Below are 18,995 nucleotides of genomic sequence, written 5' to 3' on the forward strand. Positions count from 1 at the left end.
GCCTGCTTTTTACTCTGGTCTAATTTTCTAATTCAGGCTTTCCGGGTGGCTCAGTGGTAAAGAATCCACCTGCCAATGCAGGAGACACAGAAGATGCAGGTTTGATCCCTGGGTTGGGTAAATCCTCTGGAGTAGGAAATGACAACCCACTCCAGTATTCTTGCCTGAGAAATCCCATGAACAGAGGAGCCTGGCCAGCTACAATCCATGGCGTCAGAGTTGGACACAACTGGAACGATAGAGCTCATGGGTGCGCCTGCACACCCACACACTTTTCCAATTCACACCCTGGCACTCAGCCTGAGCATCTCTGAGCCCATGAACCACTGGCAGAGGCAACCATTCTCACAGGCAAGCTGTGTATGGGCCTCCAGGTAATGGATACCGTCCCCACACTGTCAGCATCTCCTCCATGCTCGCCCAGACACTATCTTCCTTACTCTTGTTGAAGCCTGTTCTCAGGCCACCAATACCTCATGAGCATTTCCACCAGGAAGTCCCAAACCTTTTCAAAACTGAATTCTGTCATCTCTAGTAAGGTAGCTGACCCCCTCCAGCCTGTGGGGAACACGGGAGCCTGGAAAGAACACAGGCTCCTGGGTGAGGCTGCCATGTCTCAGCTCAGCTGGTGGCCCTGAGAAGGCAGTCATTGCTGTGAAAGGTCACAGATGACTCGGCATCACCCATGCAGGCTGTGGGGTTTGGTCCTACATGAGAAGCTGCCCCCACCAGATGCACCCCAAAAGCCTAGGGCACAGGACCCACCACCCTTGTGCACAAAGCCAGACCCCTGAGGCAAGGGACACAGCCCACCACTGACCTCCGGGCTCAGGTCTGAGTTCTGGGTGGACGCTAACACCCACTGCCGGTCAGGTGAGCAGAGGAGACTGGTGGGGTTGCCGGGAAACACGTTGACTCTGGAGAGCAGCTGCAGCCAGGGCACCGTAAGTGTGTAGAGCGCCCCTTCAGCACAGGCGGCCTGCAAGCGACAGAACAAAAATGGGATCAAGAGCCAAAAAGAATCAGAAAGTGTCCAAGGAGATAAGCAAAGGTCTAAGAAACACACAGAGGAAGTTCCTACAAAAGAAAAGTCAAATAATTAACAGACTAACACTGAAAATCCATGTACAAGGACTTCCCTGGTGGTCCATGGTAAAGAATCCCCCTTCCCATTCGCAGGGGACGTGGGTTTGAACCCTGACTGGGGAACTATGATCCCACATGCCCCTGAGCAACTACGCCTGAGCACCGAAACTACTGAGTCCACGTGCTGCCACAAACACATGGCGCAGTCAAAAAAACAAAGTTCATGTGCAATAAAACTTTCTGGAAATAAATCCTGGGGAAGTTGAGCTGGGATGGTCACCACAGACACATCACAATACAACTAACTACTAGGCTTTAAATCTTTCAAAAAATCCTTTAGGCCTTTGATGTTTAAAACTCCAGTATCTAACAAGAGAAGTAAGGGTGGCAGTAGACTTCTCCAACAGAAACACTGTGGCATAGTATCTCCAAAAAATTCAAGGAAAGCATGAGCCAGGGATGCAGTGTCCAGCCAGGCCACTCTTCAAGCCCCCCGACTACAGAACACAATGCTAAGGCAGGACCTGCATCATGGGCCCGTCCTCGGGACCTGACCAGGGGATGGGCTTCATCAAATCACAAGATCCAACGAAAATGCCACCGAAAGAACTAGTGTGGTTATGAGATACATTAAACCATAAATCAAAGAGCTAATTAAAAAAAAGGCAGACACAAGAGACGAACAGGGTGTAAATATTTTATGTTCTCAAAAAGCTGGAAATAATACATCTTTAAAAAGTGAGGAGGATCAAAATAGAATAACTCACTGACTGTCATGGGAGTAAAGGCGTAAAGACAACAAATAAAACAGGTGAGAGGCCTAAATAAGGAAAAAGGAGAAAAAGTGTTCAGATAAAGAAACCCGGGGCTTCCTTGGTGGTCCAGTGGCTAAGAATCCCCATTCCCAATGCAGAGGGCCTGGGTTTAATCCCTGTTCAGGGAACTAGATCCCACATCCCTCTAGGAGTCCACATGCTGCAACTAAAGATCTGCAGTGCCATAACTAAGATTCGGTGCAGCCAAGTAAGGGCTTCCCAGGTGGGGCAGGGGTAAAGAATCCATTTGCCAATGCAGGAGACACAAGAGACTTGGGTGTGATCCCTGGGTTGGGAAGATCTTCTGGAATAGGAAGTGGCAACCCACTCCAGTATTCTTGCCTGAGAGTCCCATGGACAGAGGAGCCTGGCAGGCTACAGTTCATGGGGTCACAAACAGCTGGACATGACTGAACACATGCAGCCAAATAAAAGAAAAATCGCATTCTACCGATGACCTGACCGTGTGGAATGCCCTTCCATGTGCTAATAGCCATCTGATGATATGCTTTTGAGAATGCTGAAGCTACTGCACAACTACACGCATCACACACGTAAGCCTAGTAACACTCAAAATTCTCCGAGCCAGGCTTCAGCGGTACATAAACCATGAACTTCCAGATGTTCAAGCTGGATTTAGAAAAGGCAGAGAAACCAGAGATCAAATTGCCAACATCCAGTGGATCACTGAGAAAGGAAGAGAGTTCCACAAAAACATCTACTTCTGCTTAACTGACTATGCCAAAGTCTTTGTGTGGATCACAACAAACTGGAAAATTCTTAGACAGATGGGAATACCAGACCACCTGACCTGCCTCTGGATGCAGGTCAAAAAGTAACAGAACTGGACATGGAACAACAGACTGGTTCCAAATAGGAAAAGGAGTCCATCAAGGCTGTATACTGTCACCCTTCTTATTTAACTTATATGCAGAGTACATCATGAGAAACGCTAGGCTGGATGACGCAGAAGCTGGAATCAAGATTGCTGGGAGAAATATCAATAACTTCAGATATGCAAATGACACCAACCTTATGGCAGAAAGTGAAAAGAACTAAAGAGCCTTTTGATGAAAGTGAAAGAAGACAGTTAAAAAGCTGGTTTAAAATTCAACATTCAGAAAACTAAGATCATGGCATCCGGTCCCATCACTTCATGGCAGATAGATGGGGAAACAATGGAAATAGTGAGACTTTATTTTGGGGGGCTCCAAAATCACTGCAGATGGTGACTGCAGCCATGAAATTAAAAGGCGCTTGCTCCTTGGAAGAAAAATTATGACCAACCTAGACAGCATGCTAAAAAGCAAACATTACTTTGCCAACAAAGGTCCGTCTAGTCAAAGCTATGGTTTTCCCAGTAGTCATGTATGGCTGTGAGAGTTGGACTACAAAGAAAGCTGAACGCTGAAGAATTGATGCTTTTGAACTGTGGTACTAGAGAAGACACTTGAGAGTCCCCTGGACATAAGGAGATACAACCAGTCCATCTTAAAGGAAATCAGTCCTGAATATTCACTGGAAGGACTGATGCTGAAGCTGAAACTCCAATTCTATGGCTACATGATGTGAAGAACTGACTCACTGAAAAAGACCCTGATGCTGGAAAAGATTGAAGGCGGGAGAAGGGGACGACAGAGGATGAGATGGTTGGATGGCATCACTGACTTGATGAACATGAGTTTGAATAAGCTCCAGGAGTTGGTGATGGACAGGGGAGCCTGGCATGCTGCAGTCCACGGGGTCGCAAAGAGTTGGACACGATTGAGCGACTGAACTGAACTGAGGAGTGTTCAAATCCTTTGCGTAATGTAAAAGCTGTGTTGTGTCCTTTTTCCTGAGTGGTACCAGTTCTTTATATTCTGGACACAGCCCTGTGTCATGTTTAAACATGGGAAATACATTACTCCAGTTTGAAGTTTGCCTTTTATTTTTCTTAACAACGTCTTCTAAAGAGTAAAAGTTCTGAACTTGATGAAATCGAATTTGTTTATTTTTTATTACACAGCTAGTCCTTTGTTAGTCCTAAGAAATTGTTACCTTTGAAAATTTTCTACTAATCTACTTCCCCCAAAACCAGTTGGAATTAATAGGTGGAACTTCCCTGGTGAGCCAGTGGTTAAGACTCTGCACTGCTAGTGCAAGGGGCACAGGTTGAATCCCTGGTTGGGGAAGGTCCCACAAGTCGCACAGTGCGGGCAAAAAATAATAAAAACATTTTTTCTTTTTTACCGAAGAATTAATAGGTAAATTTAGCAAGACTGTTGGATACAGGTAACTACACAAAAGTCAAATGCACTTCTATGTATATTTATACAGAAATTATTTCTATGTATGCTACATAGTGATGCATGGCAATTTCTTTATAAATACAAAACCATACATTCTCCTATTACTCTTGGTCTGCACCCTACCCACTTACGTAGCCTCAAGACAGAAGAGTCTGGAGTCAACAATGGTTTAGTGGATGGGGGAGCTTATGTCTGAAGCAAGGCCCTTAAGTGACATTCTACCATATGCAGCAGGGAGCAGGCAGGACATAGCAGCAGTCTTCACTAGCGAGGGGGCAGTTAGTGTTGTTCAGTTGCTCAGTTGTGTCCAAATCTTTACGACCCCATGGACTGCAGTATGCCAGGCTTCCCTATCCTTCACCATCTCCTAGAGTTTGCTCAAACTCACGTCCATTGAATCAGTGATGCAATCCAACGATCTTGTCCTCTGTCATCCCCTTCTCCTAATGCCTTCAATCTTACCCAGGATCGGAGTCTTTTCTAATGAGTCAGTTCTTTGCATCAGGTGGCCAAAGTATTGGAGCTTCAGTTTTAGCATCAGTCCTTCTAATGAATATTCAAGATTACTGTCCTTTAGGACTGACTGGTTTGATCCCCTTGCAGTCCAAGGGACAAGAGTCTTTTCCAACACCACTGTTCAAAAACATCAATCTCTGGAGTTCAGCCTTTATGGTCCAACTCTCACATGGCACGACTACTGGAAAAAACCTTACCTTTGACTACACAGACCACTGTTGGCAAAGTAATGTCTCTGGTTTTTAATATGCTTTCTAGGTTGGTCACAGCTTTTCTTCCAAGGAGCAAGTGTCTCTTAATTTCGTGGCTACAGTCACCATCTGCAGTGATTTTGGAGCCCAAGAAACTAAATTCTCTCACTGTTTCCCCATCTATTTGCCATGAAGTGATGGGACTGGATGCCATGATCTTAGTTTTTTGAATGTTGAGTTTTAAGCCAGCTTTTTCACTCTCCTCTTTCACTTTCATCAAGAAGCTCTTTAGTTCCTCTTTGCTTTCTGCCATAATGGTGGTGTCATCTGCATATCTGAGGTTACTAATATTTCTCCCAGCAGTCTTGATTCCAGCTTTTGCTTCATCTAGCTCAGCATTTCGCATGATGCACTCTGCATATAAGTTAAATAAGCAGGGTGACAACATACAGCCTTGATGTACTTCTTTTCCCATTTGGAACCAGTCTGTTGTTCCATACCCAATTCTAACTGTTGCTTCTTGACCTGCATCCAGATTTCTCAGAGGCAGGTCAGGTGGTTTGGTATTCCCATCTCTTGAAGAATTTTCCATAGTTTTGTTGTGATCTACACAGTCAAAGGCTTTAGCATAGTCAATGAAGCAGAAGTATGTTTTTCTGCAATTCTCTTTTTCTATGATCCAGCATATGTTGGCAATTTGATGTCTGGTTCCTGTCTTTTCTAAATCCAGCTTGAACATCTGGAAATTCTCAGTTCACGTACTACTGAAACCTAGGTTGGAGAATTTTGAGCATTACTTTGCTAGCATGTGAGATAAGTGCAATTGTGGGGATAGTCTGAACATTCTTTGACATTGCCCTTCTTTGGGATTGGAATGAAAACTGATCTTTTCCAGTCCTGTGGCCACTGCTGAATTTTTCCATATTTGCTGGCATATGACTGCAGTTCTTTAACAGTATCATCTTTTAGGATTTTAAATAGCTCAGCTGGAATTCCATCACGTCCACTAGCTTTGTTCATAGTAATGCTTCGTAAGGCCCACTTGACTTCACACTCCAAGATGCCTAGATCTAGATGAGTGACCAGACCATCATGGTTATCTGGGTCATTAGGATCTTTTTTATATAGTTCTTCTGTGTATTCTTGCCACCTCTTCTTAATATCTTCAGCTTCTGTTAGTTTCATACCGTTTCTGTCCTTTATTATGCCCATCTTTGCATGAAATGTTCCTTTGGTATCTCTAATTTTCTTGAGGAGGTCTCTAGTCTTCCCATTCTATTGTTTTCCTCTATTTCTTTGCAATGTTCACAGAGGAAGGCTTTCTTATCTCTCCTTGCTATTGTTTGAAACTCTGAATTCAGATGGGTATGTCTCCCCTTTTCTCCTCTGCCTTTTGCTTTTGTTCTTTTCTCAGCTATTTGTAAGACTTCCTCAGACAACCATTGTGCCTTTCTGCATTTCTTTTCTTGGGGATGGTGTTGATCGCTGCTTCCTGTACAATGTTACAAACCTCTGTCCATAGTTCTTCAGACACTCTCTCAGCTCTAATCCTTTGAATCTATTTGTCACTTCCCACTGTATAATCTCAAGGGATTTGATTTAAAGTGTAACTGTTAGTCTCTCAGTCATGTCAGACTCTTTGCGACTTCATGGACTGTAGCCTGCCAGACTCCTCTCTCCATGGGGTTCTCCAGGCAAGAATACTGGAGTGAATTGCTATTTCCTACTCCAGGGGATCTTCCTGACCCAGAGATCGAACTCGCATCTCCCACATTGAAGGCAGATTCTTTACTGTCTGAGCCACCAGGTAAGCCCAGGATTGCCTTTATTCAGACTTAATAATAACAGTTTACTCATTTCCCTGCTTTCCAATCCTCTTGCATCCCACTTCTTGCTCTTTCCTTCCCCTTTCTTTTTTTCTCCTGGCTGAAGACTGTGCTTTCCCAGGAAGGGCTTTATTATCAGCCCGTGTGCTCTCTGCTCAGGAGGCTCATGCTTCATTCAAGCCTGTTTCTGTCCCTCCATACTCCTGTAACTCCTTCTGTCTGTGGTCCAGTTTATGGTCAGAGTTATGGAATTGATTTAGATCATACCCTTATGCCTAGTGGTTTTCCCTACTTTCTTCAATTTAAGTCTGAGTTTTACAATTAGGAATTCATAATCTGAGCCACAGTCAGCTCCTGGTCTTGTTTTTGCTGACTATATAGAGCTTCTCCATCTTCAGCTGCAAAGAATATAATCAACCTGATTTTGGTATAGACCATCTGGTGACGTCCATATATAGGAGGAAGACCAATTACAGAGGTAACTGACATCAGGCTGGCTTGTCAGTTACCAGGGAAACCAGCAGAGAAGCCCATCCCTCCTCATGTATGGATGTGAGAGTTGGACTGTGAAGAAAGCTGAGTGCCAAAGAATTGATGCTTTTGAACTGTGGTGTTGGAGAAGACTCTTGAGAGTCCCTTGGACTGCAAGGAGGTCAAACCAGTCCATTCTGAAGGAGACCATTCCTGGGTGCTCATTGGAAGGACTGGTGTGAGGCTGAAACTCCAATACTTTGGCCACTTCATGTGAAGAGCTGACTCATTGGAAAAGACTCTGATGCTGGGAGGGATTGGGGGCAGGAGGAGAAGGGGACGACAGAGGATGAGATGGCAGGATGGCATCACCAACTCGATGCACATGAGTTTGAGTGAACTCCGGGAGTTGGTGATGGACAGGGAGGCCTGGCGTGCTGCGATTCATGGGGTCGCAAAGAGTCCGACACGACTGAACTGAACTGATGCTCAGAAGACTGAATAAGGTGTCAGTTATTCCCAAATCAATGTACAGATTCAAAGTAACCAAAAACTAAGGAAGCAGTCTTACAGAAATTGATGAGCTCACTGGAAAAGTTTTATGGAAATTTTATGGAAATTGATGAGCTCACTGCAAAAATTTTTATGGAAAATAGATATATTTTCAAAGAAAGGAAATGTGGGAGGTCATGACTTAACTAAAATCTGTGGGAAACAAGACCCCATGTGACTGTCATCAGGACAGACATACAGATCAGTGGAGACTGACTCACAGGTTTGACACAGAACACCCATAACACATTTGGTCAGTTGATATTTTGACAAAAAGAAGGTGATAATGTAATTCGATGAAGAAAGTATGGTCTTTCCTGTAAGTTTTGGATGACCATTTGTAAGTAAAAATGAACCCTGATGCTGACCTTGCACACAAATGTAATTTAACTTGAAATGAGCCACTGGCCTGACAACTTCCAAATAACCCGTGGAATGTATAAAAAGTCACACAAAGCTGAGTCAAGGTGTCAGGGTACTGGGTTCTCATTTGAGCGCCCCTTCAGGTCACTGAGGCCGCAGGACTGAGGTTTCCCTGCCCACTGGCTGGCAGCAGAGACCATCCCCATTCCAGGCCCACCAACAACCTGGCAGCCAGCACAGGAGGCCCCCATGCCCTCACCTGCTGTGTCTCTGACTTCCTCTTCTGTGACCCGCCAGAGAAAATGCTCTGCCTTTACAGCACCCACGGAACTAGAGTGGGCCCACCCAGATCATCTCTCTTTAACCAGGTAACAGAAATGTCTCATCATACAGATGGCTAACAAACACAAGAAAAGATGCTCAACATCACTCATTATCAGAGAAATGCAAATCAAAACCACAATGAGGTACCATTTCACGCCAGTCAGAATGGCTGCGATCCAAAAGTCTACAAGCAATAAATGCTGGAGAGGGTGTGGAGAAAAGAAAATCCTCTTACACTGTTGGTGGGAATGCAAACTAGTACATCCAGTATGGAGAACAGTGTGGAGATTCCTTAAAAAACTGGAAACAGAACTGCCTTATGACCCAGCAATCCCACTGCTGGGCATACACACCGAGGAAACCAGAATTGAAAGAGACAGGTGTACCCCAATGTTCACTGCAGCACTGTTTATAATAGCCAGGACATGGAAGCAACCTAGATGCCCATCAGCAGATGAATGGATAAGAAAGCTGTGGTACATATGCACAATGGAGTATTATGCAGCCATTAAAAAGAATACATTTGAATCAGTTTTAATGAGGTGGATGAAACTGGAGCCTATTTTACAGAGTGAAGTAAGCCAGAAAGAAAAATACCAATACAGTATACTAACGCATATATATGGAATTTAGAAAGATGGTAATGATGACCCTATATGCAAGACAGCAAAAGAGACACAGATGTATAGAACAGTCTTTTGGACTCTGTGGGAGAGGGAGAGGGTGGCATGATTTGGGAGAATGGCATTGAAACATGTGTAACATCATATGTGAAATGAATCGCCAGTCCAGGTTTGATGCATGATACTGGATGCTCAGGGCTGGTGCACTGGGACGACTCAGAAGGATGGCATGGGGAGGGAGGAGGGTTCAGGATGGGGAACACGTGTATACCTGTGGTGGATTCATGGATGTATGGCAAAACCAATACAATACTGCAAAGTAATTAACCTCCAATTAAAATAAATAAATTTATATAAAAAAAGAAATGTCTCATGATGCATGTAGCTTTGACCATTTCTCCTTGAAATCCTACACATTATTTTTCAATATATATTTTAGACCATATTCTAAAATACATTCAAAATTAGCCCTGGGATTTTCCTGGTGGTCTAGTAGTTAAGATTCTGTACTCCTAATGCAGGGGGCACAGGTTTGATCCCTGGTCGGGGAACTAAGATCCCAAAAGCTACACCAAAAAAATGAGGCCAAAAAAAATAGTCTTGCTGTATCTTCCCAGGAGGCTTACCTAATTACTATTCTGATATAAGACCCCTGAGATCCAGGAAAGACTTTCACCTCCAGTCTTCTCGTCTAACATTATTAGCTGTATCAGCTTGCTTCTGGTAACATCTCTAATACCTATCATTTTCCCATCATTTTAATTCCAACCCTTCCTTAAGTGTTCTGTCTTATAGGAGTTTTATATTAGTTTCCTTTGGCTGCAGTAATAAGACAGGGTGGCTTATAAAAACAAAAAATGTATTCTCTCACAGTTCTGGAGGGCAGAGCCCCCAAATCAAGATGCCAGCAGGGCTCTGCTTCCTCTGAAGGAAGACCAGAGCCAGTCACTCCTCCCTACTCCCTCAAGCCATTTCCAGAGCTGACTCCTAGAAGCCCGCCCTGCTCTCCCAGGGAAGTTTGATAATGAAACCAATGAATCTTTTCACATCCCCTCAGAGCATGTGTGGCATCATGAGTTTTGATAATGAGAACTAAAAATGCTGCCTGCCATATCTGTAAACAAAGGATGTTGCCAGCACATTACCGCCACTCCCAATGGTGAGCTCTGAGGGGACTCGGGATGTGAAAACACAGGATAGTGGCCTCAGACAGTGAAGGTTCATAAAATGAAAGTGTAAGTTGCTCAGTCGTGCCTAACTCTTTGCGACCTCGTGGACTATACCGTCCATGGAATTCTCCAGGCTAGAACACTGGAGTGGGTAGCCTTTCCCTTTTCCAGGGGATCTTCCCAACCCAGGGATTGAACCCAGGTCTCCCACATTGCAGGCAGATTCTTTACCAGCTGAGCCACAAGGGAAGCCCACATCAAAGGAAGGTACATATCAAAGGAACAATTCAGTAAGCCCAGACTCTTGCATTTCCCCATACACAGAAGAGTGTTAAATTCCTTGAGATATCATATCTGGTTTTCTTTAATTAACAGTAATCTTTTGATGTTCCAACCACCTGGTCATTTGTTGCCAAAAAAATCCTATATATCCTGGGTCCCCACCCTTGTCTCTTCAGAACAGTTTTCTTAAGATCATCTGAAAGTCTGCTGAATAAAACAAAACTCTCAGCTTCTAGGTTGTGCTTTTTTTTTTCCAGTTGACAATAACCAAGCCAAACTTTGGGTCGGGTTGATCCTGCCCCTAGAGGGAAACCACAAGACACATTGATCTTCCTCTTATGATTTAGAAGCTATTTGCCGTATACTATTTTGGGAGTTAGGTGAGAGATAACTGTTTGCAAACTGCCTTATAAAGTATATGACTAATTCCCATCACTTCATGGGAAATAGATGGGGAAACAGTGGAAACAGTGTGAGACTTTATTTTTGGGGGTTTCAAAATCACTGCAGATGGTGATTGCAGCCATGAAATTAAGAGACACTGACTCCTTGGAAGGAAAGTTATGACCAACCTAGATAGCATATTAAAAAGCAGAGACATTACTTTGCCGACTAAGGTCCGTCTAGTCAAGGCTATGGTTTTTCCAGTGGTCATGTACAGATGTGAGAGTTGGACTGTGAAGAAAGCTGAGCGCCAAAGAATTGATGCTTTTGAACTGGTGCTGGGGAAGATTCTTGAGAGTCCCATGGACTGCAAGGAGATCCAACCAGTCCATTCTGAAGGAGATCAGCCCTGGGTATTCTTTGGAAGGAATGATGCTAAAGCTGAAACTCCAGTACTTTGGCCACCTCATGGGAAGAGTTGACTCATTGGAAAAGACTCTGATGCTGGGAGGGATTGGGGGCAGGAGGAAAAGGGGATGACAGAGGCTGGATGGCATCACTGACTCAATGGACTTGAGTTTGAGTGAACTCCGGGAGTTGGTGATGGGCAGGGAGGCGTGGTATGCTGCATTTCATGTGGTCGCAAAGAGTCGGACACGACTGAGCGACTGAACTGAACTGAATCTCGGACAGTTCAAGGAGCTTAGTAGACCTAGTTCCTCATAACCTTCTCCTAACCTAAATGGTGAAGTCATTCATTTTATTTCTACATATAAAATCCACAAGGCATTGTTGCTGCTGCTTTATACAGGATATTCGTTTAGATTTCCTAAGACTTACCATCGTTCTTGCTCAACAATCTTTCCTGCTTCTTCTGAAAATTCACCTGTGATCATTCTCCCACTGCCTGAAGCAGTCTCATTACTATTACACTTAAGGTAGTTCCCCTCACTGCTGTTAAATAGATCTGTCTTAGTCTTCAATTATCTCAGTTCACTCTGATGGGTCTATGTGCAAATTTATTTTTATTTACCTTACTCGGGGTTTGCAGGACCTTCTTGACCTTCATGGATTAATGTCCTCAGTCTATTTTGGAAAAATATCTACCATCTTGTCACACATTTCTTATGCTCCCACCCCACCCCCCCACCTTGATAGGGAAAGAGTAAAGAGACAAAGTAGGTCATAAAATAGTTAATTCCCACTAGGGGATTGTAAGTTTTAAAAATTGGGGAGACCCCTGCGAGTTAGTGATCACTCAAGAAAGCAAATTTGGTTAACCTCGAAAGCAAGCTGGCTTGCTTAGCGACAGAAGCATGAGTCGTGCCCCCAAACTGCAAACCAGTGGTGGCATGAGTCCACATCCTGCCCAGGGAGCTCAGTCAGCTGATGATCCCCAGGACATGCTCTCCGCATACATGAAAACAGTAACCTGTGGACCTGGTCAGACCATGTAGGGACAAGAAAACTCCCCTGCTCAACCTGGAGGAGGAACTGACGATGGAAGGGTGACATCTATTCAACAAAGACAAAGAAGATCTCCTCCTCCTCACTTTTCCTTTGATTATAAAACTGTAGCCCACTGAGTTCTCAGGACACAGTGCTCTCTCGCCCATTTGCTTGTAAGCCTCACAAGCACCATATTCTAATAAATCACTTATCTATCACTTCACCCTTCGCTGGATTCTTTCTGCGTGGAGACATAAAAGATCAGGGCTCTTTGGAGCCCCATGAAATGACACCCTGACTCACCTACTCCTAAGATATCAAATAAACAAATACTAAAGTTTTTCATGGGGCCTTTAATGGCCTTGCTACTCCAAGTGTGGTCTGTGACCTGACGGCATCAATATTCTCAAGAAGCTCCTAAAAAACTCAGAATCTCAGGTATTCCCAGGGACCCACTGAATCAGAATCTTCATTTAAACAAGGTCCACAGGTAAATAACATCCCATTCAAGTCTGAGAAGCACTGGGCTCTGTCTCTCAGCCTCTCTTCCACATTCACCACTCCTGATATCCCCACTGCATTCTACAGAACTACTTTTATCTTCCAGTTCACTAATTCTTCTACAATCTTAGCTTAATTGATGTATGTAACACACACAAAAAATTGCACAAAGCATAAACATTAGAGCTCTGTAAATCATTACAAAGTAAATACTCATATCACCACCCATGGCTTCCATGTCTTGGTTATTGTAAACAGTGCGGCAGTGAACATCAGGATACATGTATTCTTTTGGATAATGGTTTTCTCCAGGTGTATGCCCAAGAGTGGAACTGCTCGATCATATTTTAAGTTGTATTTAAGGACTCTCCATACTGTTCTCCATAGTGGCTGTGCCAATTTACATTCCCACCAATACTGTAGGAGGGTTCCTTTTCCTCTACACCCTCTCCAGCATTTATTGTTTGTAGATTTTTTGATGACTATTTTGACTGGTTTGAGATGATCTCTCACTGTACTTTTGATTTATATTTCTCTGATAATTACTGACACTGAGTACCTTATCATGTGCTTTTTGGCCTTTAGAATGTCTTCTTTGGAGAAATGTCTATTTAGGTCTTCTGCTCATTTTTTGATTGTTTTATATATATATTGTTTATATATATATGAGAGAGACAGACAGAGAGCAAGCTCCATGAGCTGTCTGCATATTTGGGGGATTATTCTCCCATTCTGTGGGCTGTCTGTTCATTTTGTTGATAATTTCCTTTGTTGTGCAGAAGCTTTTAAGTTTAATTAGTCCCATTTGTTTATTGTTGTTTTTATTTTCATTACTCTAGAAGGTGAATCCAAAAGGATCTTGCTGAGATGTATGTCAGAGTGTGCTGCCTATGTTTTCCTCTTAAGAATTTAACAGGGTCTGGCCTTACATTTAGGTCTTTGATCCATTTTCAGTTTATTTTTGTGTATGGTATTAGGGAGTGTTCTAATTTCATTATTTTACATGTAGCTGTCTAGTTTTCCCAACACCACTTATTGAAGAGACAGTCTTTTTTCCACTGTATATTCTTGCCTCCTTTGTCATAGATGAACTGACCACTGGCGCATGGGTTTATCGCTGGGCTTTCTATTTTCCATTAATCTATATTCCTGTTTCTGTGCAAGTCCCATACTATTTTGATTACTGCTGCTTTGCAGTATAGTCTGAAGTCAGGGAATCTGATTCCTCCAGCTCCCTTTTTCTTTTTCAAGATTACTTTGACTATTCCAAGGTCTTCTGTGTTTCTATATAAATTAAAAATTTTTTGCTCTGGTTTTGTGAAAAAGTAGTAGTTTGATAAGGATTGCACCAAATCTGTAGATTGCCTTGGGTAGGTCATATTATTTTATCTCTACTTATCTCTGAAAGTAAAAGTCGCTCAGTCATGTCCCACTCTTTGCGGTCCCATGCACTATCCAGTCCATGGAATTCTCTAGGCCAGAATGCTGGAGTGGGTAGCCTTTCCCTTCTCCAGGGGATCTTCCCAACCCAGGGATTGAACCCAGGTCTCCCACACTGCAGGTGGATTCTTTACCAGCTGAGCCACAAAGGAAGCCCAAGAATATACACCATTGGTAGTTTGGTAAGGACTGCACTGAATCTGTAGATTGCCTTGGTAGGTCATGTTATCTTATCACTACTTATCTCTAAGTGAAGTGAAGTTGCTCAGTGTCCGACTCTTTGTGACCCCATGGACTTTAGCCTACCAGGCTCCTCTGTCCATGGGATTTTCTAGGCAATAGTACTGGAGTGGATTGCCATTTCCTTCTCTAGCAGATCTTCCCGACTCAGGGATCAAACTCAGGTCTTCCACATTGTAGACAGATGCTTTACAGTCTGAGCCACCAGGGAAGTCCTATTTATCTCTAAGGGAGTGCTAAACACTGTACTTGAAAAGAGAGGCATGGGGAGTCTTATCTTTCTCTAGAAAGGATTTTCATTTACTACCACCAGGTAACTGGGCAGCTGCAGCCATTGCAGGGACTGTTTATTTTCAGACCCTCCCCCACAACTCTCACATTCCAACATTCGATAACACATCCAATGTAAGAGGATTCACAGGGCTCCAACCCTTCATGGCCCTGCACTCCAACCTTTATCTACTTGGCTATCTCCCTGCTTAGCTCCTTGGCCTTGGAGTAAACATCTCCAGAACAAAAGCAGCCCCAATGTTAGGCTCAGCACTTTGCTTTCTGCCATCTTCTGAATCTTGGCCTAGAAACTGTTTGCTATTTTTAGCTCTCTGATTTGATATATATTCTAACTTTCCTAACTGTCCTTCACCGACAATGAAGTGTGAATCATGTGGTCTCTCATTCCCCGGAGAAAACTACAGTGGCTTCCTCTTCCTCTCTACAATATATTCTCAAATTGCTCTGGAGGTATTAATTACACTTATTCCAAAGTCTCCTTTAAACAACTACAGAGTTATTTATATGAAATATGTTTCATCAGGTCTTACTGTTTTTGTTCATGAGCTTAGTTCCTTTACAGAATTAGTCTTGTTTACATAAGAAACTGTTCCTGGGGGTGTCCTCATCTTGGTATTTGGGAGGCCAGCTTGTCCACACTCTCCAAGACCTCCTTCCCTCCAGGAGGAGGATACTGCTGCCAGGTGAGAGCCACATCCTCGACCTGCCAACTTATACCCACTTTCACCCTTTCTCTCTGGTCAAATGCTCCCTCGCAATACTCAAGAATCACCTCCAAACCAAATGTCCTGGCAACAGAAGGCCTTCATCATCTCAGGCAAATGCTTGCATTCTGTTGAACATGCCTCAGTTTTCCTTTGTTTTGGGCCCTTGCTGAGACTTGAAAGGGGGAAAGAAGGGTGAGAATGCAGTAGTGAGAAGTAACCAGAAGGGAAAGAAAGACTATGAGCAGGACCAGGAGACAGGAAAGCAGGGGCATGTGGACAAGAAAGCACCGGCAGCCCAGGGGGCTGGACCTCACTGGGAGAGGGTGAGAGGCTGCAGAGACAGGTCCAGGGAGCAGGCTGCGGCATGTTAGAACTGAAGGGGCATGTGGAGTCTGCCCTCCACACGGCAGGCAAGGAGGCGCAGGGGGGACTCAGCAGAATAACTTGGTCTGCCACACGGAGGGCCTGGCTTGAGGTGCCACCTGACACGGTGGTCTGGTGCCAGGCCCACAGATGCTGGAAAACAGGAGAGGCTCCTAGGAGCCAGGTTACTCACCAGCAAGAGGGGACCCTCTGGAATGTCACAGGCCTCCAATGTGGATGAATACATGGGCAGCAAGAAGGCGGCTTGCTCACACCCATTCTCTGCTTCCCATACTTTGATCAGTCCCCGCTCGTCCACAGTAACAACCAGCTGCAGTCGAGGGTAGGTCACCAGATTCACCAGAGCAGCAGACTGTACAGGGCTCGACCAGAGCTCCATGCCCTGTGCAACAACAAAATGAATATAACAACTCACACAGGGCTCATTATTTCCTCAACACTTACTGGTTTCATTCATTCAGCCATCACCCAGGGCACACTGGGGACATGCAGGATGAGGGGTGTGATCCCCATCCTCACAGGATGCACAGCACGATATGGGATACAACACAAAAGCAATGTTCCCCTGGACTTCCCTGGTGGCCCAGTGGTTAAGAATCTGCCTGCCAATGCAGAGGAGATGGGTTTGATTCCTGGTCCAGGAAGATTCCACATGCTGTAGGGAAACTAAGCTCGCGTGCCCCAACTTCTGAAGCCTGTGCACCCTTAGAGCCTGCCTGGCAACAAGAGAAGATCATGCAGCAATGAAGACCCAGCACAGCCATAAACTAAATAAATAATATATTTATTAAAAAAAAAAAAGTGATGTTCTACCACAAAGGACACATTTGTCCTAGAGGAGAGCAGTGGCTGAGCGTGGGTGCGGCGAGTGCCTGGGGCTAGAGCCATGGCCAGGAGGACTGAAGGTGGGGTCTGCGGTGCACACTGGGATGTCTGAAGCACTACCAGTGGTCAACTATGGCTTAACTGAGGAAGGCTGGGCAGGGAGGCAGGACCAACACCACCCTCCACCCTGCCCTGGACTGGAGCTGTACTCAGGACCTGAGTTCCAGAGGGCTGCATACAGAGAACTTCCACACAGAGCATCCCACCTGGTCCCCAGGAAGCCCAAGTTTACAGATAAACTAATTTAGGCTCATGGATGCAGTTTCTGTTGAATAACTGCAGCTGCCCTGCTTGGGACACGCCGTTCCCATCAGGGTGCCCAGTGGTGCTACCACGGGCCTGGCCTGGCCAAGGTCCACGCCCTGTCACGGCCATTAGCACAGAGGACAACTGCTCTCAGATGGGCGGACTCCCAGCTCCCCAGTCTCTCCCCCCAGGATTCTGAAAGCTAGAAGAGTGAGGTAAAGAGCAGGCCCATGGCACATTAACAAAGGGCATCAGAGAACCAATCCTCTAGCCATTGTTTCAGAGTTTTCCAGAGCTGTGACGAAGTGTTTTTTTTTTTTTTCCTTCCAATTTGTAGTTATTATGGTCCTTTTTGTATCAGGTGTTATCTTGTTAGCACAATCTTTTCCCAGTTATGATATCCCAGTATTCTTCCTCTCTCTTCTTTCTTCCCCCTCACATCAACATATCAATAGCTGATTTCTGCTGCTGGAACAGCTAACAAGACCATCACTAGTAGAAGCTCTGCACCAGTGACGGGCTCATGTCAAGTAGATCTCGGAGACCACACGTTACTCCCCAATGGCCAGTGGTATGGAAGTAGGCAAAGCAGCAGTGAAACTTCCCTTCTCATGTCAGAATCGAAAGCAGCGGCCAGGGGAAGAGAGCATGGAAACAGGCTACATATTGCATGACTCCAACCAAATGACTGAGCTTTTTAAAAATAAAGTAAGACTGGAGATGTGCTCACAAGAGGGATTAAGATAGGGAAGCAGGGAGAATGGATGCAGTGGTCTAGCCCTATAATAAACAGACCACAGTAGAGTTCAACCACGGCCTGTACCCAAACCCAGCCTACTGCCCAGTTTTGAATTTTAGTTAAAGGAAAAAAACAAAGAGCATTTCATGACACTTGAAAACAACACGAAACTCACATTTGAGTGTCCATAGTTATGCTGGAACACAGCCACCCCCTTTTGTTTACCTGTTATCTACGGCTGCTTTTGCATTACAGCCACAGTTAAGTTGTTGCAGAATCACATGGTTTACCATGCTTGAAATATTTGCTCTCTGGTCTGTTGACCAGAGAAAGAAAAGGTCTTACAGAAAGGTCTTTGACCCCTGCACCAAAGCTCTTTCAAGTCAAGATCTTTTTGTTTTGGCAACTATGGATCCTCCCAGCCTTTGGGTCTCATTCCTGCCCAAGATCCCTAACCTACTAAACCTGCAAGGTCTCATGTCCACAGCCTGAGGCAGGTCTCTTTCAGGGCAACACAACTGCAATGAGACAGAAACCAGCTACATGCACCCATGGTCACCAGAGACCTTCACGTGGAATTATGTCAAACATCATGGCATATATATGAGGAAAATAAAGCACATGGAAGAGAAAAATCCATGATAAACAACTGAAAAACTATGGAGGAAAGATATATGATGCAAATAACTGTATCCTTTAAACAAAAATAATAATTATAATCAAATATGAAAGGGTTCCTAGTAGTTAAAAATGTTTCTGGAAAGCAGATACTCTCTAAAGTATACAGACCAAGAAACAGAATCCATTAATAAAATATAAAATTTAATAAGATCAGAAATGAATAAAAAAAGTGGTTACCTCTGGAAATATAACCTTAGAAAAGTAGAAGGAAGGGCAATTTTTTTTACTTCTTATGAATTATCGATTAGTCCCATTTTCCTTTTCATATAAAAGTGTTGATAGTGTTTTATGAAAATCAAAGTAAATTAGAACTACCCAAAACTCATTCCCAAACTGCTCTGCTCCTTTGCCCTCTCACTGCTCCCATCCAGTGCCCCCAACCTTCCTCCCTTTCTGAGTTCCTATCCCAGTTTCTAGAGTCCCTCAGATGGCCTGGTTTGTCATCTGGCATCTGTTGAATCCTGGGCTGGAGCCCAGCTAGGGCTTTCGGACTCACTCACTCACTGGCAGCCACGCACCCCCATCGCCTAACACGGTTC

At 44.3% G+C, this 18,995-nt stretch overlaps 1 protein-coding gene across 7 annotated transcripts in view; it reads right to left on the minus strand.

Annotated features, from left to right (window-relative positions):
* Window positions 1–18,995, minus strand: part of FBXW12 (F-box and WD repeat domain containing 12) — a 46,551-nt gene that overhangs the window by 17,618 nt on the left and 9,938 nt on the right. For all 7 annotated transcript variants that reach the window (XR_011446575.1, XR_011446573.1, XR_011446574.1 and 4 more), the window contains exons 5-6: window positions 16,078–16,287; window positions 821–979 (exon numbers count right to left, since the gene is read on the minus strand). Coding sequence is in view for 4 of the 7 variants with exons in the window: in XM_070292244.1 (XP_070148345.1) it covers window positions 821–979; window positions 16,078–16,287 (369 nt within the window). In the remaining 3 variants the exon portion in view is untranslated. The remainder of the gene's footprint in view (window positions 1–820; window positions 980–16,077; window positions 16,288–18,995) is intronic.

The sequence above is a fragment of the Ovis canadensis genome, chromosome 2 (assembly GCF_042477335.2).
Source record: "Ovis canadensis isolate MfBH-ARS-UI-01 breed Bighorn chromosome 2, ARS-UI_OviCan_v2, whole genome shotgun sequence".
Lineage (NCBI taxonomy): Eukaryota > Metazoa > Chordata > Mammalia > Artiodactyla > Bovidae > Ovis > Ovis canadensis.